The sequence below is a fragment of the Trachurus trachurus genome (genome assembly GCF_905171665.1).
Source record: "Trachurus trachurus genome assembly, chromosome: 1".
NCBI classification, from domain to species: Eukaryota; Metazoa; Chordata; class Actinopteri; order Carangiformes; family Carangidae; genus Trachurus; species Trachurus trachurus.
Window position 1 is genome coordinate 30404193 of NC_139891.1, and position 19185 is coordinate 30423377.

The window sequence follows — 19185 nt, forward strand, 5'->3', positions numbered from 1 at the left end:
TTTTTTTTACTTTAACAGCTACACATTAAACAGTGATGATAAGAAACTTCATGTCATTAATCATCATCATCAATAGAACAATGGATCTTCTCCAGCAGTTAATTAGCAGCCTTCATTGTAAAAAGTTTATCTTTCAGCTTTCAGCTTTTTATTATCGTCGTGTGTCTTTTAGCTTCACGACTCCTCTTATCTGAGTGTGTTCAGGAGGACACGGCCTCACTACTGAGGAATCCGTCAGGGAGGGGTGAGCACGCAAATGTGTGTGTGTGTTAAAGTGGTTTTACTGCCAGGACTAAATTTACACAGCTGCTTGACACTGGTCGTCATCAAACTGAGCTGTGAGCCTCTGACTCACACACACAAACACACACACACAGAGACGGTTGTTTTACAGTTTGGGGGTCTAACTTCATTCAATCCCATCATGCATCACCTTTATAATCTGATTATAACCAATACCCGTCGCCTTAAATGTCACCACAGAAACCAGTTACACACACACACAGAGAGGGCGGTTGTTGGTTGTCGATGTAAACGTACGTGTGTGTAGAATAGATCTCTTCATCTTCAGACCAAACTACTACAGACACAACTTCCCCTCCTCCTCCGTCTGACACCTGAGAGACGAGCGAGTGTCGTCTGGTTTCACTATTACAAGGACCTTCCCATAAAAACATCTGCCCAGCTGTTTCTCCCCCTCCTCACCTCCTCATCTCACCTCCTCTCCTCCCCCCTCGTATCTCTCACTTCCTGACAGAAACTAAGCTGTAGTTCAAGTTTCGACTTCTGCTGGCAACAGGTTTAGGCTTAGGAGGATGTTTAACGTAAACTCACACTCTGATTTTTTATATGACGCATGACATTTAGTAAATACCAGGGTTAATCTAACCCCAAACGGTGGCGTTCACACCCTTTTTTTTTTTTTTGTTCTCCTGCGGTCGATCGAGTGGCTTCATTTCACTTGTAGTGTTTAATTTCTATGACACATCAAACACAATTCAAGAGCCGATTGACTCTCACACACACACAGGGAGGATGTAGTATGTAAATACTGGTGGAGCTCAACTCTGCTGAGCTCAGTGAAACCTCCGCAACATGACACACAACTTTTTTTCTTTTTAAACTGCTTTAAATGCTGTTAAGTACTTTTTGGAATAAACTTTTCTACTTTAACAGGTTCCAAACATTGATTTTCTATGTTGGTAGATGTAGACTTTTGATTTTAATGACTGATGAATTACAAACACAGACATTTATTAGTCATAATGCATAATTGCTTGATTTTACGATTCATTTTATTTCATTTTAAACTTTACACCTGCACTTTAATTTATTTTTACTTATTTTATCCCGGTGCTGTCTTCATTCTGTTAGGTTGTGCTCATTTGTATGAATGAAAGTGTGGCAGTTATGTTTTTTTTTTTTTTGTGATGAGCTCTCTGACATCTGAATTTCCCTGCGGAGATGAATAAAGTTTTACTCTACTCTACTCTAATGGTGAAATCGTAGTTAATGGACACTAGGAAACATTTTCTGTCATTTTTAAGCAGTTCAATTGAATTCAGTTACTATGAGTTTGATTTAACCCTGTGGTTTTCCTGCTTTTACCCGTTAAGTCAAAACTGGATCCTAAGTAAGGAATCAGTCCTGTCAGCATTAAAGCTTCAGTTGGTAACAATTATTCAGTCATATTTGCTGGAACTGTCACTATATTCTGATAGTTGGACATTAAATGGGTAATTTAGGGCAAAATCCAACTCCTCTGGCTCCACCTACAGCCTGTAATCGTATTTGCCAGAATCCACCGCGACCGACGATTCTCCTCCAATCAGGTAGAGGGAGCAGGAGGAGCGGCCAATCGCAGCTCGTACACGTCGTAGTAAGCTGACGAAAGTGAAAGTAAAGTCCGCGATTTGGTCAGAAATTTCAAGACGATACACCTTCAGCTCCCTCTTTTCACTTCTGTCAACCCCCCTCCCCCTGTGTTGGGTGAGAGAGAGGCGAGATCGTTATGGAGTCTCCGGTTGCTATGGATACGGTACGTCTTCTGTGGGTGCGTTTATGGCTAATTTGCGGAGTTTACTTTCACTTTCGTCAACTTACCAACTGTAGCTTTAATCTGAAGCCTAAATTATTTTTAATTTATGAAGTATTTTAATAACTGTATGTTCCTATTTCCTTCTGTTATGAAATATGTTTTGTACCTGAATGTTTGTGACGTTAGTGGGTGTATGCACGTGTGTATGGATGTTTGTTTTGTTACGTAAGTTGACAATTTTTATCTTTCTATTGTTCTAACTCATCTGCCCAGGGACTACGGAAGCATCTCTTCTCATTTTGGGACTAATGTTATTTTGTACATTGTCCCTGATACAAATAAACTTATTAAACTAAACTAAACTCTGTGATGTTTAGACGTCCATGAAAAAGGTTTATATTTATTACCTATTATTAAAGCAGAAGGAAGTGATATATTTGTGTTAATATAAGTCTTAAATAGTTATATCTTCCGACAGCAATCACTTACATAGAGTGTTTGGACTGAAACACGGGTCTCTCAGTCCCTCTGCTCTGCTCTGAGCCGAAGAGAAAACATTTATCGTATCCTACAGTTTTTATCCAATGAGGAGAGAGAACGGCATGCAGGGCTGTGTGTGCAGCCAAGGAACGCCGTGAATGTGGCGACGTAAGGACGAGGACTGTTATGGTGCGTTCAAGGAAACTCGTATTTTTCCGACCGTGAAGTGGTACCAGTTCGATCTGGTACGAGTTCACCGGTCGGAAGTTACGAGTGGCCGTTATAGTGACTTTCACCGGTAAAACAGGTCGGAAAAACACGAGTGGGTTGCCTGGAACGCTACAAAGTCGTAAGTTGTGACTTGAAGCTGTAATTTACGATTTCAAAAGCCGGCCTGGAACGCAGCATTAGCGAAAACGACCGGACCACTCACTTCTGCTTTAAGTGTCAGCACAATAAGTGCGATCGTGTTGATTGAGCAGCTTCTTCTCACTTGTAGTGTTTAATTTCTATGACGCGTCAAAGAGCCGACTGACTCACACACACAGTGAGGATGTAAATACTGGTGAAGCTCAACTCTGCAACATGATACACAACTTTTTTCTTTTTGTTTTTAATTATTTAAAGGGACAACGAGGAGTTTCTATTCGGTTATAAAAAAGTCTCACGTTAATGTGGATGAATCTCCGCTACCCACACTTGTTAATGGGCCCATTTTCGATAAATATATCGTTCTGTCTCTATCGTTATTTTGTTATTATTAGTGGTGGCGGAGATGCTGGTCGAGCCGACCAGCGGTTTTTACTTTCGGTTTTGCAACGAGTCATGAGAATAACGCAGCTGAATCGCCGTTTATGGTGGGAACTATGACGGTATGTGAACCTCTTTGAACCTCTGACTTTAATTCTTGATGAATGAAAACATGAGTCCGTCTTGCGCCGGTCAAAAGAATTTCACGGTGCGCGCGGAGGCTCATAAATGTAGTGTGAAAACGCTTCGCTTTTCCAAAACTCCTCGTTGTCCCTTTATTTAAGTGATAAGTTGCTTTTTGGAATAAACTTTTCTACTTCAGTGGCATCCAAACATTGATTTTCTATGTTGGTAGATGTAGATCTTTGATTATTTCATTATAAAACACCTACATATATTTGTGATAGTGGTGAGATTTCACTTTGTCTGAAAACGTAGTTATTCAATCCTAAACTTATACTCTTATCAAAGAGCCCTACGTCCTGTTTGAACATGAACATTGATAGTGTTTGATTTACGTCAGAATATTTCGATTTTAAACTCTTAAATGTCCATGAAAAAGGTTAATTTATTTGTTATCTATTATAAAGTGTTAGCAGAACTCTTTAGGAGACACAATTATGGATAATAGGAAACATTTTCTGTCATGTAGTTTGAGCAGTTAAATTAAATTAAAACTAGTATTAATTTGATTTGAACCTGTGCTGCTTTTACGTCCCATGTGATGTTTTAACATCCATGAAAAAGTGTTATTTATTAATTTATTATCTATTAAGTGTCGGTACAATAACTGACTGAAATTGGACCAATCATTACTGCTAGATATCAGTTGGAAAAAGCACACTACACATGTCACATATTGAGTACTGATAGATATTTATTAGAAAAAAAAGGAGTAACGCAGTTTTTTTTACAAGCCAAACACCTGCTGTGCTAAGGGACTGAGCTACGAGACATGATCAAGTTTTATCCAGCATTAAATAACAAAAAGCCACAAATCGGCAAAGCAAAAAGGAGGAGAGGAAAAAAAAAACTATATACACAAAGGAAAAAAAATAAAGAAATAAAAGAAAAAAAACATGTCATCAGTGTAACATCAAGAATTCATGAGGCCCCTTTCTGGACTTGAAGCTGTTAAGAGGAAGATCAGAACTGGGTTAAAAGGGGAGTGGGTCAGAGGGGGGGGGGGGGGGGGGTAGGTGGTTTCTTTTCTTTATCCTGAAGCTGATCTGGGGTCTGTCTATTAACTGGTGTTCGGAGTGTGAGGGGGGGCGGGGGGATCTCTCTGTGGTCAATAATGTGTTTACGACTACCGGGAGCTACGGTGGTTTGGTTTTGTTTTGTTTTTTTTAAGCATGCCTAATCTACAAAGAAGACTAAATAAACGCGCCCTGCCTGCTGTTTGGACTTGGACTCCTGTGTGTGTGAGGCGAGGCGAGGGGCGCACACGTTGGGAATCGAACAGGGGACTGGGAGACAAGCATGTACAGATGCTTCACCTGACGACCTCCCAGCCGCCCCGCTGCCGCGACACTACGCTACCCTAATAATCTCAACTTCCACAGACGCTTTTTTTTTCTCTCTCTCTCGTCAAGCCGATCCTTTCTCCGGTGACTTTCCTGAACATCCAGCGCCGCTCTCATCTAATCTCTTCTAATCTCTTTTTTTTTTTTTAAACAAAAACTTAAACTGCATGTGAGCTTTGGAGCTAGAAACGCGGCCCTCGCCCTCGCCCCCGTCACGCCACCGGGCCGGTTTTGCCGCGGCGGTGCTTGCGGACCTCCTCCATCAGGTCCTTGAGATACTGGATCTCTCGGCTGATGGACTCGGCCTTCTCCGCCAGCTCCTGGTTCCTCCGCTCCAGGTCGTCGCACTCCGAGTTCAGGTGATCCTGCTCCACGCGCTTCTTCTGCCGGTAGCGAGTGGCCGCCGTCTTGTTCTGCTCCATCTTCTTCAGCTTCTTCTCCACCACCCGCGGAGCGCCGGACGCCGATTTGACCTTGGGGGCTTTGGCCGAGGGGGAGGAGGAGGAGGAGGAGGCGTTGGGCTCGGGCTTGGAGTACGGTTTGGTCCTGGAGGATCCAGCTGCTGCCGGGGACGACGGGGTGGGAGGGGGAGAGGGGACGCGCGGCGGCGAGCTGGCGACCGACTCGATCCCGGAGTCGTCTTCGCAGTCGCTCGACGGCGGAGAGGTTTTGATGGACGGCGGGTCGGGCAGGGACACGAGGGGGGGCTCGTCCTTGTTGGTGAGCACCACCACGATGTGAGCGGTGGGGATGGACAGCACGATGGGCGCCACGGCCACGGCGGCGGCGGTCTGAACCGGCGCGAGACACGCGGTCGTTTTCTCTCCGTCCGCCAGCGACACGTCCACTTCGCTGCCGAGCTCCAACGTGAAGGCCTGAGGGGAGGCGGGGGAGGGGGGCTCCGTCTTCATGTCGACGACCTCCTCATCAGGAGAAGTCTCCGTCTCCGTGGCATCGGTAGACGGAGGAGGAGGGGGGAGCTCCAGGGCGAGGGGGGGGATGTCGGCCAGTGACAGGCTCAGCTCCAGGCCGTTGCCGGGCGCGGGGGGGATGGTCGTTGTGTCGAAGGTTTCTAGGTCCAGATCCATGTGGGAGTCGAGCGAGGCCAGGAGATCCTCGGGGGAGCCGGGGGAGTCGTCGGATGAGCACGAGCCGATGAGCGAATCCAGGTCGAACTCGCTCAGGTCGATTTTCTCCGACATCCAATCCATGCCTGCGAAGGCATCGTCTGCTGACGAAGGATTCACTTGTTAATATTTAATAAAAACTCAGAATGAACTACAAAGACATACAAACAACTGAGGGCGCTCCCTTCTGATCACATATCAAATATTTATCATCCTGCTCATCGTCTTTGTAGCAACTTAATGAATTATGACCTCACTAATTAATGTTTCTAAACCCTGACATGAGAGATGAGACGTGTACGTTCAGTGCAGGAGGAAACTTCACACTTAGAAGTTACGCCAAGACGCACAAGTTCACACCTGCACTGAGGATTAATAAATGTTCATTAACGGCCACTGCACCTACACTGACTGTTCACAGTGTCTTACAACAAAACCTTCACTTTTTAAATGTTCACCAACACTGCACGTTTTTAAATGTGTTGATCAAGCGAAGGAACAAAGTGTTCAGCTGAGGTTTTGCATCGAGGACACGCTGCCTGCGGGGAAACTTTAAAACGCTTCACTGACAGAAAACCTGCCCAAATAACACGTTTCCTGAAAGCAATTAACATTCCCAACTTCACAGTCACCTCCGACGGCGCTGGAGACTTTTCTCAGTCCTCAGTTTCTCCCGTGAAACAAATCACTGACAGAAGAATGTGCTTCCAACTTAACCTGCACTTTTACTCCGTCACTCGTCTTTCCTAAACTCCATTGAAGTCGCCCGTTCTCCTTCTACGTCCTCTGTTTTTAAATAATTCAACCCCTAAGAGTTATCTCTTTTAAAAAATGTAAGAAATCTGAAGTCGCTCTCACCTTTGCCATCATCTGCTCCAACGTGGGCGTCGAGCAGATCGCTGGCACCCAGCCAGGGGAGGGACAGCGAGTCCACTCCGGCCTTGGTTCCCAGGAACAAGGAGGGGTGGGTGGGAGGAGGAGGAGAGGGAGAGGGAGGTGGAGAGGAGGAAGAGAGCGGGGAGGATGATAAGGTCTGGTAAGGGGACAGGGAGGATGCGTAGGAAGAGAAAGAGAGGGGGGGCGAAGCTGGTGCCTTCCCCTCTAGAGAGGAGGAGGGAGAAAGAGCTTCTTCTTCATCTTGGTCCAGAAGGGGCCCCATGGGGTCAGCCGTCAGAAATGAGGGCCCTGTGGACAAAGACTTCGTCAATAAACATATACAGTAACTTCACGTTACAGATTTATAACGCTGTGTAATCAACAACAATTCCCTGTAAACATCGACTGTTTGTGGTTGTGCTTTAGAAATCAACAACACTAACCTAAGTACAGGGCCTCCACGTCCTCCAAGGCCAGCTGGGAAAGTGTCATGGCTGCTGCTGGTCAGTTGTAGCCGTGAACGAGTGAATGGAAACAACAAAGGTGAGTCCGATGACGTTATCGACGTTAAGTCGAGAGGTTCGGTCCTGCTGTCGACGGCAGCAAAGCTGAGGGTGGTTGCCGAGAGAGACCTGGGTAAAAGGAGATAACAAGCAGACAATGGGATGAGGATGGAGGGAAACAACTCAGTTTTGAGTGTTTAGTGTCAGTGTCCACAACCAACGTAAAACACAACATTAAATACATTTTAATCATAAATACAGAGCGCTGGCACCAACATACTGAAACCCTGTGGAAACATTATGGAAACCATACGCAGAACAATCTTAATCTTACCTCCTTTTTATCATTAGGGCGATTAAAAACCCTAATCTGATTTTATTTTACTTTAACAGCAACTGCTCCTGTTTTTATTGCCTCATCTTGCTGATTGTCAATTTATTTCTAATGTGATCTTGTATTACTTCTACTTTCCTCCAATATTGTATACCTCACATGTTGATTGTGTGTTTCTAATGTACTTCTTTGTCTCAGCTATACTGTAAATTAAGTTGCTACCTCAAAATAAACATTATAATAATATGTGTATATAAAAGCTCATACCTCATAATGCTTATTACAATTACAACAGGGCTCCAGACTGATTCAGAAATGACTTAAACAGCTATACACTTCCAGATTGTAAGAACCCCAAACACAAACAGCGCTTATAACTTTCTTGTTAGTGTGCGCGTGCGCTGTAAAAGGCTTTAAACCGCCCGTCTCGTGCGTGGTGGAGGAGGAGGAGGAGGAGGAGGAGGAAAGGGGGGGAGGGTGAGGCTAATTTTGGCTAATCTGCTCCTACTGAAGAAGTGTCACAACGCATTTGATGGCAAAAGGCCCCACCCCCTCCACCTCCACCGGGGGATAACATTTCCTAATTTGGTCATGCTTTGGGTCGGTGGCCCCGCCCACCTCCGTTGTGGAAGTGGGAGGGAGGGAAGGCAACCGCCATTTTCATCGCATCACAACAGAGCGGAGCGGCGCCATCTGTTCTGGGGCTGAGAGAGAGAGTGAGCGAGTGAGTGGGAAGGACGATCCGCGCCATTTTGGACACGCCACGTTGTCAAGAGTTTTATACACAAACACAGCCAATGTCGGGGGAAAAAATAAAAAATAAAAAGCCAGACAGTTGTTATGAAATCAATCCATTTGGGCGTTAAAAGAGCAACAGTGTGTGTTGACACAACTGGAAACATCGCCAACAACGCAGGCCCTTTGGACATAGATAGAGGACAAAAACGGCTAACAACACTAACACAAGGCCGACTGAACTGACTGAACTGACTGGGTGGATGGGACTCCCCCAGCAGCTGATGGCACTTTGTAATCCGACACTGGCATAACAACTGTTAACTCACATGCTCAGACACAGCTGTCAAATTCATCGCCAGTCCTCTAAAAATAATAATAATAAAATAAAAGACACACTTTTAAATCTGATAAACCGTTAGCTCAACAGGTCAACTGTCAACTTTTATCTACACCAACGGTCGAGCTAAACGTTCCAAACCGTTAGAAACCGGACAACAGGAGTTTAAAAAAAAATAAAATGAAAATACTTACGCCATTTTGCCAGAAATAGCCAGTGCACTTAGCCGTTGCACTGCCGGGTTGTTGCCGCTGCAAGGGTAGCCGCCGCACGCTTAGACTGCCATTTTAGCGCGGGATTAGCAACCAGCACGGAGGAGGAGAGCCGATATTCCTGTGTGGGTCTGTGTGCGTGTGTGTCTGTTGTGGAAACGAAGAGCGAGCGGAGGGAGTCACTGGTGCTTTTGTACTGAGCCGAAGCACCGCCGAGTGTATTCCTCCGCCGTGCGTGCCGCTCACTCCACGAGGGCGTTAGCATAGCAAGCTTGGCGTGGGTGGGTGAGAGGAGAGAGGAGTTTCCGTTTTAACAACAGTGAGTGTGGGTGATTTACAATTACAATAACGAGCGCCAACCCAGCTCAGATGAGTAATAGTATAGTCGTAGTAAACCAAACCGCCAACTCCCCTCCATGCCAACCGACAGCGATCACTCCGCCCCGGTCTTGGCGTTGATTGGCTACAACAGCGATAAGTTAGATCCATATGGAGCTTCAAGCACGACTTCCTCCCTACGTCAAATATAGGTCAAACGGAAAATGTAAACATTGAGTAGGAGGACACTATTTTGGGTCTGTCATGTGCCTTTGAAGTCAAATACAAACTTCAAACATATATTACGTAATAACAATTGACAATGCTTTAAAAAAAATTGCAAGTCTTACATAAGCATTTTGTTTTATTTATTTTATTGAAGTTCAAATTCCCACGTTTTTAGCATGTCCCCCATTCAGTGTGATCTGAAACAGTTATTTTAACACGTGTTGACTTTTTTTGGCCTACATTATACTGCACCCTGACACAAATCTTAATTATTTTTTATATGTAATATGCCAAAATATATTATATTTATAATAACGTAATCCTTGTTGTCTGGAACTCATGCTTTTGTCTAGATTTAAATGCTTTGTCTTGGTATAAACACTGTGGACAATTGAGTTCTTAACAAACAGCCTTCAGTAATAAGGAAATCACAATCATGTGTCACCTAAATTGTATTTCTAGCCTTTCTCATTTTGTGGCATCAAATAAAGTAGTCGTGTATTAGCTGTTGACATGTAAGGACATCAAGTTTATTTAAAATGCATTGCTGCTGGTGGATAAACCTCATGAACCCAACAATGGCTCAACCCGGGCCAAGATCTGGCCTGCCCTCTGGTGGTTAGCTCCAGGTATTAAAAGTTTACATTTTTACAAGCTGTCATAGGCTACATTTCTTTATCACATCAACAAATCATGAAAATAACATTGACATTAGTGCGTGAATGCTTAACTATTCATTACTTTAAGAAAACATCTCAGCAAGAGAAGAAACAGAAAGACACACCATCTCAGTTAAATATCCAGTCAAAGTAAATAGTCTGAAGCTACGAGCTGTAAAAGCTGCAAAATAAAGTGGACTATTACTTATGTGATGAAAAATACACAAAAACAAACATATTAAAGCCATAAAGCAAAGATCAGCATTTGCATGAGATTTCATGCAAATCACATGCATTTACTCATTTTCTTCAGTGAACAATTCCTTCAGCTGAATGAGCTCCTCCAATCCATCATCGAGCCCCTTTGCTAGTGTGCGGATTTTGATTGCAAACTTTGATGCAAGACCTTTTTTCACCTTCTTCTCACCCTGGTTATTGGTGTAGTAGAAATTCAAGGCGAGGGCAAAGCCATCAATCTGCCCAAATGCCTTACTGTTTGCCTCCAAGGCCCTGGCACTTGCCCCTCCAGTAGCAGCGAGGTTTACCATGTTGGCCACCCGCTCTGAATCCTCCCTCGCTTCGCACAGAGTGGACAGATTGTGCTGCTTGAGCTGCAACATGCCCTCATTGACGAACTTCAAGCAGTCGAGGACCTTTTTCATGAGGTCCCTGTAGTCCTGGAGCAACTTGTCGATTTTTTGCCTGTCAAGGGAGAAGTTCACCTGGGAGAGCAAAAATGAAAAAGTTAAAATGGTAACCCTTTAATTTACAGGCAGCTAATTATGTGATAATGTCAAGAAACAGCCTAGAAATAACCGTCAATTTCAGAATAATGTCATGTTTTACATAAAGGAAAAAGATTACACATGCTTTTCATGCTTTGGATTTTTTGGGAAAGGCCTGCAATTTTCTCTACCAAGTCTTTGCAATTAACCGTTATATCTGGGCTATTTCTACGCAATCAATCCTTATTTCTTGGCTATATTTCTTGACACTACTATGAGATTGACCGCTATTTCTTACGATGCAATTAATTGTTATTTCTTGGCTATTTTTTTGTCATTATCATGTACTTAGTGGCCTGTAAAGGGTTACTGTTAAAACTACTTTGAGTTTACTTACACACTTATACAGATATTTAGTTAGTGTTTGAAGGATTGAGTTAGGAAATGCAAAGTACTAGATGACAGATGAGTCTTCTAGATATTCTTGAAGACAGAGATAGATGCTCCGATAGCTCTGGTAGCACTTGTTAGCTTGTTCCACCATTACGGAACCAAAGAAAACAACAGCCTTGACGGTGATTACATTGCTTTAAAGAGGAACTGTGCAAGATTTTTAGCTGAACTATGCAACATTTTTACCTTAATCAAACAGCTTTTGAGTAATTGTGATGGTTAAAATAAATGACTTGTAATTTGTTACAGTGAGAATGGAGGCTCTCTGCCTTCCACCTAACGTCTCTTGGCTGACAACTAACCACACACCCTGTAACATGTAATCTCTTGTTTAAGACAGATAAGACTACATAAATATACACATCATATATGATATGTAACGTTATGTATTGTGCTATTGATTGCCTTCTCGCCGGCTTTGTTGAAAACAAATGCACACAGCCGGGAGGAGGGTTAGCAAAATAGCGGAAAAGCGACCAGACTTGCAGTAGTATGCATTAAAGCAAGGTAAGATATAATTTAGCATACTATATACGGCAACAACTAAAGAAGAATATAATACAATTCAATAAAGTGCAACAGAAAAGAAGTAAGATAATTAAAAAAAATACATGCTATATAGTTTAAACAAGTGAAGCTTCATGTTTCATGTCCGTTCACCTTGTTGGTGATGGCTGCTGTTGCACCAGTGACGCCGCCGGCTGCAGCCACACCCACACCGATGGCCGTCAGGGCCAGCGAGGCTCCTAGCGTCACTGGAGATAGTATAATCCCGGCAGCTGCTGCCACACCTCCGGCCACTGTTGTAGCTCCTCCGGTGATACCAGCAATCTTTGTCCCCTTTGAATACTTTAGATTAAAAGAGACAATATTTGAATTTTTTAATATGAATTTTGAATGAAACATTAAAAACTGACTTGAGCAGTTTATCAGAAGTTATTTCTTGTTACCCTGTCTAACTTGTCGGCGATGCAATGCATCTCTGAAGTGTATTCCTTCAGGTTGGCGCCATGTTCAGTGATCAGGAGGATGTACATGTTGATGGCCTTGTAGAGGTGTTGAGCTTTAACGTTGATCAAAGTCCTTCTGCAATAAGAGGAGTGTGTTAGATCTTTACAACTGAACATGTATCCAAGCACAAGAACGATGGTTCAAACTGGCAAGGCATTTTAACCGTACTAGCCTCAGACTCTAGCTGGTCCAGACCTGATTATCTGAGTGAAAGAACAACAACTTGAAGGATTACCGTGGTAGAGAATCAATCCTGCTGACGATGGAAGTACCCCAAGTGGTGCTTTTAGTGAAATGCCTCAACAATTATCAATTGCTGTTGGGTTTTCATGGTATTTCAGACCACAAAACTTAGGACCAAAACACCTGATAAACTAATGAGCCTCAGGTGAGCTCTGTACTTACTACTAATGAGAAAATATTAGCATGCTAACATGCTAAATTAAACTGTGCAACACATTAGCATGCCAGAATTGTCATTTTGATCATGTTAGCATTAGCATATGATGTTTTTAAGAGGCTCACTTACTCCCTTGGGTCTTTGAGGTCTTGGCAGAGTGACTCCCAGGCTGCAGGTAAATGAAACTGTAGTTTAGCAACAGAAAGATGCAACACTCACTGGGAACAAGAATATTTTCAAACGGCTTTTCTCACTCACATTTCTTTTCCTCCCACCATTTCATCAGAGAGGTTGAATCCTCCTGGATGGAGGAGGACGAAGAGTCGTTTGTTAACATTGCAACAACAAAAAAGACAGTGTATTCCTGGATAAATAAACATTTTATAAATTTACCACAATTTCATCTTCAACGTCAAACGTTTTAGGAAAGGGGGGAAGCCGAAAAGGTAGTGCTGGGCGGTAACCAGTGTTTGATTGTAGAGGGATCACCTGAGAATAAATGTCATCCAGTTTAAACAGGTGAAAGAACAAAAATATATCTAGATGGATTATTTTCATACATATCCATGACCTTTCTGCTTCTTAACTGTGTAAATTCAGATCTGCAGCCGCCAGGAGTTAAAGATTTCCACGATGACGAAGTCTGTGCTCTACCTGTTTGATAATTTTCTGTCTTTTGTCGCTTTCTTGATGCATTATTGTTAGAAAATCTAAATGCAGGATCTTTAGATTTGATGGTGCTGGTGGAGCATGAGTTCATAATATGGTTAAGGATTTGGGTGTTTTTGTCCTGTCTGAATAGATTTCATTGTGTAATCACATAAGGCTGTAATTGAGTGTAAGCCTCATGACACTTGTTATGACACTTTTTTAAAGCACACAACAATAAGAACATAACTAGACAATACTGCTTGTGTGACACACAATGTGCTTTCTGTTGTTGTGGTCCTACTGTTATCTTTTATTGTTAGTTTTCGGGATTTAAAAAAGTTATATTTAATTGTACTTTCTTTATTATCAACTTTTGCAAAAATGCACATTTCAAAACATAGGAGTATTTTTTTTTTTTGTATTATTGACAAACCTTTAAACATAAATGTTTATTTTTCTACATAACCACCAACTTTTTTTTATTCCCTCTTCTCTTTTATTGGACTTTCCGTGGCTTTTTCCAGCTACAGAATCTGCATGACTCAACTAAAATACCAAGTTGACAAATTGAAATGAGAAAATGTCTCATTTTTTAATGAGTAGATCTTGTACCGCATCATGTTTCAAAATAAAATGACGATATACCATTAGCATTTGCGGGGCGCCGGTTTCACTTCCTCCTGGAATTTTCTTAACAGTCACCGTCTTTGGCGACACCGGTGGAGGAGTTGACGGCACCGAGCCTCCCTGAGTTTAAGTAGAAAGATGACACTGTTACTGTGAGAAACAAACACCTCATCACGCAGTTACTGTACAACCTGTAGATGTCTCTAGATGTCAGTTTGAAAGTGTTGCACTGTATGGGAATGTAAAATAATGCTCTTTACTGAAATTAAGAAATGCGTAAACACCACAATTCTTATAAAAATGATGTAATTACTCTGAATTTTAATTATGAATCTTCAGTTGAATGTTAAAATCTCAAATTACAGATATAGTTTTGTTGCATTCAGCCATTGTCGGTTTGTTAAACCTTTTGTGTAGACTTAATTTGGAGTGGACTGACAGGTTTGAGTTCATTCTGTACGTTACTGAGCACCAACCTTTGAACATTTTGTGGGAGACAGGAGGGCCGACGTCTCACTGTCGTCAGTTTTGTCCTGAGGGTGATGTGTCCTTGGCTTTGGGACTGGACGCTGTGGATCCTGAAGAAGAGGAGGCATACACATGCTGTAGTTGGGCTATTTTTTTCTTTCTTTAAAAAAAAAAAAACATTTATTCACATTATAAAGCTGCAGTTTACAAATGCAATGACTGTTTTCTCAAGCAACGCCTACATTGTGTAACTAAACACATTCCTGCCATAGAAATTCTTTGTATTGTTTGTTTTTAGGAAACTACAAATATGATAGACAAAACATTGTCAACAGTAAGTTCTTGACTCATGCAGTCATCCATATCAAAATAGGTGAGGTTCAATTCAAGTGATCTTGCCAAGCACGTCAGACAAGCTTGATCACATCCAGGCACTTTTCCTTTCACTTTTGCTCATCGCTGAGCACAACCATTACCAGGTGCATATAACTAATAATTAGAAAGGGAATATCAGTCAGAAATCCTATAAGAGCTATGGAAATAACATTAATTTGTTGCGGTAATATGGTCAGAAAAGTGCATAAACATGGTCACAAGTATAAGTTTGGATTATTGGAGGATTTCAGGATATAGTCAACCAACTAAATTGAGCCAATCAATCATGTTTTTGTCGTTCAAAACCTCTTAAATACACAACAAACAATTTCTGACAGAGAAATGACACTAATGTAAAGCCTATGTGTTGCAGATATCCAGGTGCATCAGTGATATATAGTGGGAAATGGGAATATTAAGGAACTGACTAAATGCTGATTATTGTATTGAATGCAGCTAATTGCAACTTGAAAAAAAAAAAAAATCAGAACAAAGCAAAACTATCTGCACACTGGAAACAGCCAAGAGATAAAGGGACTATATAGACAACAAACAACAGATGTTTTACATAGTATACCGCACATGGAGCTGAAGCTGATTAAAGCCACATGCCACTGTTTTTTTTAACCAATGTTTCTGAATCTGCATAACCGTATCAGAGCAAAACACCTCAGATTTCCATCCCTGAAAAAGCAAATTCACATTTAAGACATAATTCAGCAGTCTCAATGAATTATTCTTACCCGAAACATAGTGTAACTTCTGCAGTCGCTCTCCTTTCTGCACTCACGCTGACTCACAGAGCAGCAGCGTGAAAACTGATCCTGATTTCAAACCAGTTACACATGCTAATGATCGACATGTCACAACTGGCTGGTTTTCATTGAAGCATCTGCATTGTTGTTATTAGCATACCTGTTACAGGTTCTGCTGCTGTTGGTATGAACAACTTAAACAAGTGAAGTGAAAACAAGTGAAAAAAAAAAAAAAACTTCATTTGAATTTGACAGAAAATGCATCTAAGGCTTTAGCATTCATTATTTTCTGCTGCAGCAGCAAGGTGGAGCTGAAAATTTAATCCAAATTAAAGCCCATTTCTTCTCTTTGGCTTTTAATTGTTTGGTCTGCTTGTATTCTCTATCTGTGCCTTGAGTTTTAAATAATAATATTTTTGCTTGTTGCGTGTATGTACATATTGTTTTAACTTGTGTAAAAACTCTTTAAGGTTTTTGCTTGTGAAGCACTTTGGTGTAAAGACTTTTTGCTTTTAAAGGTGCTATATGAATAAACAGTCTTGAACCTTGCAACTTAATTAAACTGTTAGACTTGATTGGAAATAGCCTTGTGAGTTGTGGAAATGGATAAAATCACACAAAACCATCTATTCTGAAAAACTCTGCATACATGGTCATTTATTGTTGCTATAACCAGAATGAATGACAGACTGAATATGTGACACTCTCAAGATGGAAAAAAAAAACATTAAATTATGGCCCAACCTGGGCTGATCTGGTTGGAGCTGTAACTGGAAGAGACCATCAAGACAAATAATAATCAGTCTTGTTTTTATTACAATAATGAAGATAAAATTTAACAAATTCAATAAACCTTTTGCAATTGTATCTTTTCTAATGTAAGTTATGAATTATGTGTAAATCCAAATGTCTCCAGTGTGTGTTTGAATCCCGACATCAGCCTGTAAGACAGTTCTCCTCAGAGTTTCTTGAGACATGAAGTGAGACTAACTTCCAGAAACACAACCTGGTCCAGAAATCCGCTTTGATCCACAACATATAGTCCTTGCCTCCTCTGACGCTGCAGTGTCTTTGTTCTAAATGTGTATACTTTATTTCTTCTTCTCCACAGTCCTGCCAAAGTACTCCTTCTGGAACTGCTCGAACTCCTCCTCTGTGAACAGCGACTCCGGCTCCTTGGATTTCTTCTTGGGGGTTTGGACGGGGCGATTTCTGGCCTGCCTCCCCATGTTGTGACTCAGGATCTACGAGAGAAATGGTGCAAGTTACCAAATTAAATTTAACATCTGGACCAAGAAGAAAAAGCAGCAGACAGTATGAGGTAAAAGTAAAGAAAAGTATGGTTAAGACGTCAAAATTGACAATAACTAATATAAAATATTTGCAGTTGAACATAAAACAGAGACACATGTTCATCTGCACTGTTTAAAATCTGTAACAGGAGCTTGACCAACACGTTTCTTACCTTCAAAGTGTCAGAATCTGTTGCTTTGTGCCCAGTTCCCATGAAATACTTGAGGTTTGCACTCAGCAGACTCTTCCCCTGCTTCTTCCTGAACTCCTCTGCAACAAACACCAGAGGAAACAAAGACGTTTAGAGCATCATGATGCAGCCAGCACAGGATTATCAATTTATAGAGCCCCATTTGGTGCAAAAACTCACCATAAACATGAGTAATTATACAGGTGCAGGCTCAATAAATTAGAATATATTTTAAAAGTCCATTTCCAGTAGTTCAAGTCAAATAGTGAAATATTGATTGCATATAGATGGACATACATTTCAGAAGGCCAGCATTTCCATATTATTATTATTTTTTTTAATTTGTCTTTTGTAATATTCAAATTGTTGAGATACTGAATTTTAGGTCTTCATTAAATGAAAGCCATAATTGTTACAATTAAAAGAAATTAAATAAATGAAGACATGAAATGTTTCATTCTGTGTGTAATGGATCTATATAATGTATTAGTTTCACTTTCTGAGTTGATTTACTGACATAAATACATTTATCTATGGTATTCTCATTCTTTGAGATGCACCTGTACTTTTGGTTTATTTATGTTTATGAAGTCTACTTTCATGTGCATTTCCTTCTACACCCTGACACTGTGCAGGACCACGAGCAGACTGACCCACTGCAGACTTGATCCTCTTGTCCTTGACAGTAGCTTTGCTCTTGCCGGGACCGAGGCGTCCCTGCAGCCGCTTGACCTGCCTGGTGACTCCCTGTCTCCTGGTGCTCACCAGCTCCATCACGGTGGCCGAGCTGGGGGTCTGCTGCTGCTGCTTCTTCTTCTGCTTCTGCTGCTTCTTCTTCGCTTTACTGGCACCTGACACGGAGGAAAGTAGAACACACACACCACATTTAAGCATGGTAATATTATTTCATTTTTATTTTAAAAGGGAGAGTAGCATTTTTCCTGCACTTTGAGGGGCTGGAAAAAATTATATTATAGCAAACAATGGAACTGTGTTTGTTTTTTTCCAGGTAAAACCTCTTTTAGGCCACGAAAATAGGCTGTTTCTTTGGGTCTGTTCACAACACTGTATGTTGTAAATCTCTGGGCAGGGCTATGGGCTGGCGTTACTAACGGGAAGAGTGCAGAGAGTCTTCTACTGCAATTAATGTAGTTAGGGGCTATTTGTAGATCATACAACCCCACTTAAAAAAAAATGCTACTATCCCTTTAATGTTTATTTAACTGGGGATACATACAACATTGACACAAAAAATGGGAAAATGTGATGCATATAATAAGACGTCTAGCTTCAGCTAATTTGCAGTCTTCATCCCTGGTCAGGCTTTAGAATAGGATAACATATATTGAATACAATAAATGCAATGATACAAATACAGTGGATAATACAGTGAATAGGTACCATGAATAAATAAACATAGCTGCAAATTTCAGATTAAAACACAAGTTACATTTAGCATTAAACATTAATCCCACATGAACCTGGGTCACTGATAAGCAACCCACTACAACTTTTTGTAAGTTATTCTGATTTTAATGTAAATTAAATCAACATCAAGTCTGCAAAAACGACAACAGACAAGTTAAAAACAACGTGTAACAGAACTCAGAGAGTCACCAACTGTGTTAACCCAATGCTAACCTCAATTAGCCAGCGAGCTAAGACGCTAAACTGACCTTTAATGTCGTCGCTAAGCAACTCCAGTCCTCTCCTGATCAACGATGCCGACATCCTGGGTTCAATCAACTTTTATATATATATTTATATACTTTTGTTTAAAATTAAAACTGTCTACAAGCTCCTTAGGACGGCGAACAGCTCCACAGCAACATGTGAGTCCGTCAACATCCGCTGAGCTCCTCGTGTGTGCACCGCTTTAAAACGACCGGCTGCTGGATCGACGAAAGGTTCCTACCTGACTCTTCATTCTTCATTAGAATAGAATAAAATAGAATAAAATAAAATAAAATTAGTTAACATACAGAAAACATTTAAAGGGTAGCCTAGACACATGACAATACACTCTCTACTACCAATTACAACTGTTACCTCCATCTGTGTTTAGCTTTTAGTTGCTGCTTGGGTGTATTTTCCTATTATTAGCTATCATT

The 19185-nt window shown here is 41.4% G+C and overlaps 2 protein-coding genes across 3 annotated transcripts; both read right to left on the reverse strand.

Moving 5' to 3' along the window:
• Positions 1 to 4516: 4516 nt before the first annotated feature.
• Positions 4517 to 9088, reverse strand: atf4a (activating transcription factor 4a). 2 transcript variants are annotated; one of them, XM_083976482.1, is made up of 4 exons: positions 8904 to 9088; positions 7241 to 7429; positions 6780 to 7106; positions 4517 to 6022 (listed from the first exon to the last, which is right to left on the reverse strand). In XM_083976482.1, exons 2-4 carry the CDS (start codon positions 7287 to 7289, stop codon positions 5007 to 5009), a joined length of 1392 nt encoding a protein of 463 aa, XP_083832608.1. In that variant the 5' UTR covers positions 7290 to 7429; positions 8904 to 9088; the 3' UTR covers positions 4517 to 5006. The 2 variants fall into 2 exon arrangements, with proteins under 2 accessions (XP_083832608.1, XP_083832607.1); XM_083976481.1 differs by having other exon boundaries at positions 4517 to 6025.
• A 7173-nt stretch (positions 9089 to 16261) lies between these two features.
• On the reverse strand, positions 16262 to 18932 carry rps19bp1 (ribosomal protein S19 binding protein 1). Its single transcript, XM_083973077.1, has 4 exons — positions 18751 to 18932; positions 17728 to 17925; positions 17057 to 17154; positions 16262 to 16835 (listed from the first exon to the last, which is right to left on the reverse strand). The coding sequence occupies exons 1-4, from the start codon at positions 18803 to 18805 to the stop codon at positions 16683 to 16685; spliced, it is 504 nt and encodes a 167-aa protein (XP_083829203.1). The 5' UTR covers positions 18806 to 18932; the 3' UTR covers positions 16262 to 16682.
• Between the last annotated feature and the right edge of the window lie 253 nt (positions 18933 to 19185).